The sequence below is a fragment of the Coenobita brevimanus genome, chromosome 52 (genome assembly GCF_032717465.1).
Source record: "Coenobita brevimanus isolate Jiangsu-jjx chromosome 52, ASM3271746v2, whole genome shotgun sequence".
NCBI lineage: Eukaryota > Metazoa > Arthropoda > Malacostraca > Decapoda > Coenobitidae > Coenobita > Coenobita brevimanus.
The window spans coordinates 2,161,719-2,171,891 of NC_137005.1; the positions used below are offsets into that span (position 1 = coordinate 2,161,719).

A 10,173-nucleotide genomic window follows, 5' to 3' on the forward strand; every position below is an offset into this window, starting at 1 on the left:
TTATAGAAGGCCTCTTAATTAGGGTCGACAGTTGGAGTACATGGAATAGTTTCTGATTCATGTGGTTTTCTTTCATAATCCCCTGTATTAATACATGTGCCTCGCCTCACAGTCACCAGGTGATGAGTGCAGGTGTGTAATGTAGTGAGGCATTACATATTTATGGTCGATGGTGTTGCTAGATGAGGTATTATACCCTTTAGTGTTTAGTTAAGTTTAGCTAATTGTATCTTTAGGCTTTAATGTTGGGTAACGAACTGTTCGTTAGGTTTATTTTCAGTATAAATTAGTTAATGATATCGTTCTAAAAATTAAAATAAATTATATATACATATATATATATATATATATATATATATATATATATATATATATATATATATATATATATATGGAGCCTCTGTGGTACAGTGGTAGTGTGCTTATATATATATATATATATATATATATATATGTATATATATATATATATATATATATATATATATATATATGGAGCCTCTGTGTTACAGTGGTAGAGTGTGCTTTTCGTTCACGGGTGAGCCTGGGTTCGCGCCCCTCCAGGTTAATAAACTTTGGGAGTGTTCACCCAGCCACGTACTGCATTGGCGGACACAATGGGTGCTGTGGTTGAACCAGTGTCGCTTACTATAAAGTATGTTTGCACCCAGTCGGCTTACGCGGGCGGATTACACTTGGTTCGCAGACTACACACACATCCAAAGCCACTCCAACAATACAAGTACACTTACAAGCACTTCTCACCCTACATACAATCTCTACCAGACAGCCTAAGTCACTTGGTAGAGATACATTGGCTGTATCGTCCCCACTTCGATTAGGATAGGCCGGTCCTGCAGTGGATACTCAAACGGCTGATGATATATATATATATATATATATATATATATATATATATATATATATATATATATATATATATATATATATATATATATATATATATATATATATATATATATATAACACAATAAGTGGCTTAACGACCTGGGCCTTCGGGCTGGTGATCAGTGGCAAAAATAATGTTTGTTATTCCTGAAGACTCCGCCCTTAGCGATGCGTCGAATAAAGTGGGCCCCTGTTCTGCACTTGGTTTTTTCTCTATACAGCTTGTGATAGGTTACACGTGAATCAGAATGTTAACTTAATTTATTCACTACGAGAGAACCTTTCTAGTTGAATGAAATTATTTGATGGCAGCAGTGAGTAACGAAGGTTATTTTTAATTGCTTTCAGTTAGAAGCATAGCACACACACACACACACACACACACACACACACACACACACACACACACACACACACACACACACATCCCTACGTTCCTCGTATGACCTCGAGAAAGCCACTAATCTGGAATGGTCTATGATTACGGTATGGAGGCTCTTCAGCAGGATGCAAACCGGGCTGGTTACATAACACAGCTGTATTCATCAACTCTATGTTTGGATGCAGTGGTTACAGAGCTACAGGAAAGGGGGAAAATCTCGTCCAAGAATACATCATCATCAACAACATCATCATCTTCTTCATTATCACCATCATCATTTATATCATCTTTATCATCGTCATCATCACGATCATCATCATCCTTTATATCATCACCTTTATTATCATCGCCTTCGTCATCATTAATATCATCATCATCATCATCGTTACTTCTTTAGTGTCAATGTTACTACCATCATGATGAACCGTTGCTACCATCATGATGAACAGTTTCATCTAGAGTACTTTATTTTTGTACTGAAAAAATTGAACTGCTGGTTGAAGACGCTACAAAGCAGCAAGGGAATTTCTGTTACTGTAAGCACTGGCATTTGCTGAAATGTAACAGCTGGAGTAAAGTATGATTTTCAGCGTGCACTGTAACTTCTGAAGGGTTATTAGAGTCCATCTCCCCTCCTTGGTTAGGTAGGAAAGCTAGAAGGGTATCTGCACTTTAAGTAACTTCGAGTGTCCACTGCAGGACCGGCCTATCTCTACCGAAGTGGGGACGATACAGCCAATGTATCTCTATCAAGTGATTTATGCTGTCTGGTAGAGATTGTATGTAGGGTGAGAAGTGCTTGTTAGTGTATTTGTAGCGTTGTAGTGGCTATGGATGTGTGTGTAGTCTGTGAACCAAGTGTAATCGGCCTGCGCAAGCCGACTGGGTGCAAGCATACATTATAGAATGCGACACTGGTTCAACCACAGCACCCCTGATTTCCGCCAAGCAGTACGTGACTAGAAGAACGCTCCCAAAGTTTTTTACCCTGGCGGGGTGAGCCCTCGTTCTTCAGTGTACGAAAACGCACACTTTACCACTGTATCACAGAGGCTCCATATTGGGAGTCAAATAAAAGATAGTTCGTCCCACATCTCTGTATTGCTCTTGTAGTCCACGAAATGAAAGAGAGATAATATTGCGTCAGAACAATGCCATTCTTGGCCAGGGTTTCATGCCTGCTTATCAGAAAGATAGTACCCTGCAGAACGTTCACGTACTATCTCTCACAGCTAATAGAGTCTAAACACTCATGCCCTCCCCTCACGAAATACACACACACACACACACACACACACACACACACACACACACACACACACACCTATTTACATATTCATATACTCCATTGAATTACGTCTTCAGTCTTAGTCTAGTGCCATAATAAGAAATAAGGGGCAACGCTTCTTCCCCTTATCTTATCAGCGCACAACGGTCATTCCCTGATTTTCCTCTTATCTCATCTCATCCAGCTTTACAGATAGAGAGCTCACTAATTTGAAAGAAAGAGCATGAGGCACACCGTCAGGAACTTACGAGGCTATCTAGTACCTCTTACTTAGCGATTTATAATGACTATTATATATACGTTTTTCACGAACCCACAAGGGCGGCCAAATATATATATATATATATATATATATATATATATTTTTAATGGGATCCAGATTTATGGGAGGAGTGTTAGAGTACAAATTTTGCACAATGATAGACCTCTCCGAGCTAGGCTTCACATCAGGGTGTAACCCCTGAGGGCAGACCCCTCACGGGGACGGCGTTCCTGGCTGTCCTACCTGAAACGATTAGGTATTTTACCTGGGAACACGAATATTTGCACAGTGGTAGAGTTTCACTTGCGCCAGGTTATATGCATAGTGAGATCCCCGAAGGTCGCTCCCATAGGGGTGGGGGAGGTGGCCTTGGATAAAGTCGTTACACACGACCAAAACTTTTAACCGAAAAACATGAAGCTTTGTATACTGACAGATGTTCACCCCAACTGCATTTTGGAAAATGTGAAACCAGTGAGGCTCGCCCCTTGCCAGGAAAGAGTGGACACCGGGGTTCCAGCAAAGCCATTATGTACGGCCGCAGTTTTGAACTTACGAGCATGAAATTTTTTATATCGGTAGGCGTTTACCCCTCGGCCTCATTTAAGACACGGTGGAACCAGGCCTGGGTGGAAACCCCAATGACTGCGCGGGGGCGGGGTTAGGGATCCTATGGGGAACAATGCCATTTTCTTTCTCTCTTTCTTCTTTTTTTTTTTATACTTAAGACAGTGACATTTAGCACACTGGTAGATCTTCATTAGAGGTGTACGTCTTAGGCAAGGTGAGACACCAGAAGGACATTCCCCCACGGAGGCGTGTGGCCACTGGAAATCTGGCCATAGCGCGTGTGCTCTTAGGCTTTTAGGCTATTTGAATTATGAATACGAAATTTTGCATACTGGTAAATGTTTCCCCTGGACACATTTTAAGCAGATGGGGACCTCTGATGACCCTTCTCCCAGGGAGGGAGGGGGACTGTTCCCAGGGAGGGCAACGGCAATGTTTTTTGTGTAAGAATATAAAATTTTGCTTGGCAGTGGATCATTCACCCGGACCAGAGTTTATAGCGGATGGAACTCCTGGGGTTCGCCTCTCTGTCTCCCTCCTAAATAATTATTTTTCCCCCATCCAATGTTGCTGGGGTGGGGACGGCCGTCAAAGGTGTACTTTTCTTTTTAGTTGTCTTGTGTAGTAATAATAAAAGAATAACGACATAGGCTGAATAATGATCATACAAAGGAATAATGACCCTTTCACATTTCCCGCGATCTCCAGACGATTTTATTCAACTTGGAAATGATTCGGAATTTCGGGGATTAGATATAGCCTTTCATTGAGCCTCTCAGTAATGGAGGCCCCTCTTAACTCGAATAAAAATAATCTGCCGAGTAAAAATAACACAAAAAAAGACGTCCTGAGGCTGAAGGGGTCTAGGCGCCAAATGCACAGATTAGCTGCTAACCCCTTGAATCAGGCGACTTATTCTGCTGGCTTTTTTTCGCTGCCTGAGGACGATTTCATTCATCTTAAGGAGAGGCCTTGTGTGAGGAAGGGGGGTCAGGGAAACCTCTATCCAGACCCCCTCCCCTTAGCTAGAAAAATCCCTCCTAAGCTGAAGAAAACCGTCTGGAAGAAGCAAATCAGAACAGATCATCGAGGTGAAGTGGTTAAGCCCCTCAGTATGGTGATGCCTTTTGTTATTTTTCTCGTGATTTTTCTTGTTATTTTTCGTTATTTTTATGCAATTTTTTTCGGCTGGGGACATTTTTTTTTATATTCTAAATGTAGATGTATCCTTAACCTCTTTAGTCTGATTACGTATTTTTCATGTTTTTATTTTGATTACGTATTATTCGTTTATTGGATTATGTATTATTCGCTCCATTTGATTACGTATTTTTATTGTTTTTATGTGATTACGTATTTTTTGCTTTGATTACGTATTTTATGTTTATGTATTTTTATTTTGTTTTTATTTCATTACGTATTTTTTGCTTTATTTGATTACGTATTTTGTTTTTCTTTGATTACGTATTTTGTTTTTCTTTTATTTGATCACGTATTTTGATGTTTTTATTTGATTATCAATTTGTTACTTTTTTATTTAATTACGTTTTTTTTTATTAAGTATTTTTCGTCTTGTTTTTATTTAATTACGTGTTTTTCTTGTTTTTTTAAATTATTTTCACACGCTTTTATTTATCTTGGGACAGACTTTTAGTGGTTAAATAAAGACCACATGTAACTCAGAGGCCCGTCTTCTCGTTGCTTAAGAAAGCTCCCTAATACCTTTTCCTAAGCGATTTATTTTGCTTATTACACCTTACTGTCTTCTTCCGTGTTATATAAAGCCTTCCAACATCGCCATTCTCCGCATAAATAACGTAGAACAGGATGTTAACCAGCTATATCCAAAAATAAATCGGTATGGAAGAGATGTTAGGGAGCTTCATTATATTTAAGCGTCCATGAACCAAGCGATGACATAGAAGCAGAAGTGGATGGATTTTAATATTTTTTGCCTGCTCACCTAGATTAAAGGTCTGCTGATACCCGCAAGTCCTCCAGCTTGTTTTGAAGTGTAAAGGGATTATTGAGTGCAACTGTTCGTCCCCTGCCGGAGAAACTGGGTAGGTGTAAAAACAAATACCTGTTGATAAGTGAAGTCTTTATCTCCTGGTCAGATTATCTCCAGCGTGGGGGAGTTATCTGATAAGGATTCACGTTTACTCACACACATTTAGTACACACACACACCTCTCTCTCTCTCTCTCTCTCTCTCTTTCTAAGTCTATGTAAACATCATCAGTTATGACTATCGCGTTTAACATTACACCTAAAATACAAAACTTCTTAAGGGAACACAGTATAAATTCTCTTATTATTTCTCAGCTTATTTTATGTCTTTGTAATTCTTTAGGGGAAACTCATGTAAGTTAGGAATGAGCATTTATCAGAAACACTGAACACAATACAGTACCTACCACTTCTTTACCTTTATGTGTGGTATATATGAACTCACAGATCAGTTTAGTTACCCCTTTAATACTGTGCGTCCTTGCTGAACTCAGTGAAAACGTGTGGTGGTAACAATATTATGGGAAAGTTGTCATGCTGAAGGATTAGAGTCATACTAAGAGCCAGAGAGAGTAAGAAAGTTAGAGAGACTTCCCAAGTTGAATCTAGTTGTCACGAATTTGCCAGAATAAAACATGGGGCAAAGACATCATCATAATAAAGGGATTAATACTTAGGCGTATTTAATGCACTGCGCACGTCACAAACAAAATATGTGAAATGCACAATTTATGATAGCTGAAAGCAGAAGAGAGGAGTTCCTGTAAGAATAACTATTCAACTGTACAAAAGGATCACTTGATAACTTATGAATCATGAATAAATCATGTATATCAGTGGTTTCCAACCTGTGGGGCGCGTCCCGCTAGGGGTGCACGAAGGGCTTCCTGAGGGGGGGACGACGCGAAGGCTTGATAAAGAGGGTAATTATATTTGAAAACTATGAATTATGATGGAATTCAGTAATTTCTAAATATGTAGAAAATATTTCACATATAAATAAGAAATCTAGTTATCTGGATATATAAACAGTTTCAAAGATTAAGAATCTATGATATTTATTGACATGTGCCAACTATGCCTGTAAAATAATGTATTTGAGGAAGAGGGGGCGCAGGGAACGTGTCATTCAGTGAGGGGAGGCGAGAATTTGACAAGGCTGGAAACCACTGATGTGCAGTATATTATACAACCGTTTCGCATATAATATTCAGATGCCCACTTCAGTTTGGGTCACAGTGACTTAGTTCAATACGGACACAGTCACCTCAGTTCAGACAAGATCAGTTATCTAGTATGTGTAAATCTTAATAGTTCTGCTACCGGTATCCTTTCTCTTGCAGTTTTTTTCTGAACCCTATCTCGTTCCGTAATTTGATGAGAAAAAGAGGTCAGGATGATATTAGGATGATAATGATAATGATGATAATGATGATGGTGCAAGTGTTAGTCGACAAGGATGTTGGTGTTCATGTGACCTGGTGCTCCCTGAAGCCCTCCGAACAATTGAGGGCTGTTCAGTAGCTGCTGCAGTAACTCCGGGTTCAGATGCGGCTCCAGGGTCACGTCGGACTTACGATTCTTTGACATGTCAACCTGGCTGGGAGGGGACTGAATCTGTGGGATTGCGGGTGGTTGGTGCTGGTCGCTCTCTGTAGATTTCTGGTACAGGCTTGGGGACGATATTCGGGACATCAGCTCGTAGAATCTGGCGTGGCTGAGGTGTTGTCTTAGGCGGTACAGCAAGTATATGTCACCGATCTTGCAGTTTCTTAGCACCCCTGTTACTATCTGCAGGGTCCCATCGTTGCCATGAACCGGCTTGGAGAACCGCAGTAGAGTCACTCGTGTCCATGGAAGCCATAGGAGTAACAGGAAAACAATGTAGCAGCAAGTTAAGAATGTGAGCACGATGAGCCACAGCCAGAGCGCCAGGAAAAGTTTCTCATAAAGTTCCATGATGGTTAAGTGACACCCAAACTTTTCGTTTCGCTTGTTAACTAACTGGTTCTCAGCAGACAGTTCACAAGAGACAAATGGAGGAAAAGTCTGTGACATATAATCTGAGAACGTCTGTGGATCTCGATCAAATGGGTAGGACTTTATCCCATAGGCGATAAACCTTCCTTGTAAAACGAAATCGAAGAAATGAAATACGAAAATGTCAATAAACAAAGCCACAATGTTGACAACCAGATATTTCCAGTAAAGCCCATCATGAGTCCTCAGGTTAAAATACAAATACCTGACTACCCTCTCCACCAACTCCCCTTCCGCCTGATTGTAAACATGGGCGTTGGCAGCCAGGTCCTCTAATAGACTCCTGCACTTTTTGTTATCGAAGTTCTTGGATATCTTGCGCGGGATGTAGTACACTGCTGCCATCAGGAGGAATGACCACGAGATCCAGCGGTAGAAAAGCAAATACCGTCTTTCTCCTTCTTCATCATCGTCATCGTCATTCTTCTTCTCCCCGTCTTCATTCTTCTTTTTCCCCTCTGGCTCCAGTTCGATGTAAGGATAAGATAAGCAGATGTTGATGTAGTCGAGTCGAACCTGAGTCTCGGCATTGAAGTGTGAGACGCAGGTGATGACGTCACGATGGTACCTAAAACAATGAACAGTGTCAAAATACTCATCTCATTATCCCTTCTAGAATTACTTAATATAATATGAACAATGTAAAGTTTTTCGTAATATATCAACTGGAGAAGCGTGTGTTAAGATTTACATGGTGACCATTAGTAAACTGAGAATGATGTTAAGACTGCTACTAAAGAAAAAAAAAAATATTGTCAATTGAAAGCATGAAAATGTAGACAGCACTAAAATAGCTACGTAATTACCAATGAACACTAGACATTGCTAATTTGACAGTGTATTTAGTGGGTGTGACTGTCGTTATAAATGTACAAATGGACAGAAAAAGTATCACGCAGGAAGAACGTTCGATGAAAATTATCAGTATAGCACACGATGTTGAAGTCATCGCTTATCATCTGAATGTGCGTATGATAAAAATGCTTACGAGGAAGTGCCAGATATTCGATACATACCATCCTCATGAAATCAAGTCTATCAATGAGGGGTAAAATCATAGGGAATTCTGCAACAGCATGCTCTGTGGTGTCAGATTTTTTCGAGTGGAGTGTGAACCTGTACTCTGTCTGTCTGTCTGTCTGTCTGTCTCTCTCTCTCTTTCTCAGAATTTACAGAAACAGCCGCACGTAACTCACCAGGAATACCAAGTTGTGAAAAACCCCGCGATGAGTATCCAGAAGGTCCACCGGTAATGCATCCTCAGCACCAGGCCATCACAGGAGGCGGTACAGACGCGATTGGCGCGGCTCTTGATGAAATTAACCACACTCCCCAGCAGGTTACGGATGTCCTGGCCCCCCATGTTCCCTCAGGCTGCCACGACGGGTACTCAGAAGGCGCGGTGATAAGGGCGTGTACGTGAGCTGTTCGTGAAAGAAGGATGGTGGGGGTATGTTTTTTGTATCTGGGTTCCGTGAATTGTTCAGGTGGAATGATTATAGCCATTGTCATTAGCACTATCAATACTATCATCGTCATTCTTCTTCTTCTTAGTCTGTTATTATTATTTTTATTATTATTATTATTGTTGTTGTTATTATAGTTGTTGTTATTATAGTTGTTGTTATTATAGTTGTTATTATTGTTGTAGTTGTTGTTGTTATTATTGTTGTTGTTGTCATTATTATTATTAACACTTCACACCCCTGTGGGAAGTATTTTTTTTTTTTCATCCTCTTATGTTTATTGCTTATTTTAGAACTGCGATGTAAAGGTTATTTGGCCTACAGCCTTCAAACTTGGACAACGCAGTAAGACAGCTGTCCGCTTTTTTCTTTTTTTTTTTTGGTCAAATATGGTGCCAGTTCGTCACCCGGATTTCCGGATATTATCGAGAATGCCGAAAAGTGAGTCCACCACGCTATCTCAAGAACCGCTTACGCTAGGAAGATGAAATTTTACTACAATATAGCCTTACGGTGGACGCAGTGCAGGAGTATGGTTCCAGTCGATTGTTTGTTCTCTGAGAATGCTTAGGGTCAAAAATTGGGACTTTTCCGGATGTTCCGGATGTCACCTAATTTTCCATGAATGATTAAAGCTAGAGCCACCAAACTTGGTGATATGCACAAGATCAGTGACCTTGCCCTCACCTGGTGTCAAAAATTGGGACTTTTCTGGATATTCCGAATGTCACCATGTTTCCCACGACGGACTAAAGCTAGAACCACCAAACTTGATGGACTTAAAAACCGTGATGACCTAAAGCGATATGCACAGGATCAGTGATCTTGACCTCAGGGTCCCTTTATAGCTCAGCTTCCAGTAGCAATGGCTGTGGGAAGTTTTTCTTATCAGCATTGTCCTTGGACAATTTTGTGATGCTCTAGTTATTATTGTTATTGTTGTTGTTGTTATTATTATTATTATTATTATATTAACATTATTATCATCATCATCATTATTATTATTATCATTAGTTATTATTATTATCATCATCATCATCACCAACAACACCTACAACAACAACAACAACAATTTTCAGTTCAACTTGTATGAAAAAAGTACCATTTTGTAACACATCCCTGGCTTACGCTGAAGACCGTCTGTATCTCAAACGGTAAGTAGCCGATTACAGAATACAAGAATATATAAAAAGTAAATAAAGTTACAGGACCCGTGTTTACAGACAAACTTAAGCCTATCGTAAGT

The 10,173-nt window shown here is 40.0% G+C and overlaps 1 protein-coding gene across 1 annotated transcript; it reads right to left on the reverse strand.

Annotated features, from left to right (window-relative positions):
• Nucleotides 1–6,867: 6,867 nt before the first annotated feature.
• Nucleotides 6,868–8,824, reverse strand: LOC145400427 (innexin inx3-like). The gene is made up of 2 exons (XM_080272941.1): nt 8,658–8,824; nt 6,868–8,029 (listed from the first exon to the last, which is right to left on the reverse strand). The coding sequence occupies exons 1-2, from the start codon at nt 8,822–8,824 to the stop codon at nt 6,868–6,870; spliced, it is 1,329 nt and encodes a 442-aa protein (XP_080129067.1).
• Nucleotides 8,825–10,173: the final 1,349 nt, after the last annotated feature.

Coding starts and splice junctions, on each gene's coding strand:
- LOC145400427 (XM_080272941.1), bottom strand. CDS start 8,824: ATGGGGGGCCAGGACATCCGTAACCTGCTGGGGAGTGTGGTTAATTTC. Junction 8,030..8,657: donor TTCACAACTTGGTATTCCTG/GTGAGTTACGTG, acceptor TCATTGTTTTAG/GTACCATCGTGACGTCATCA.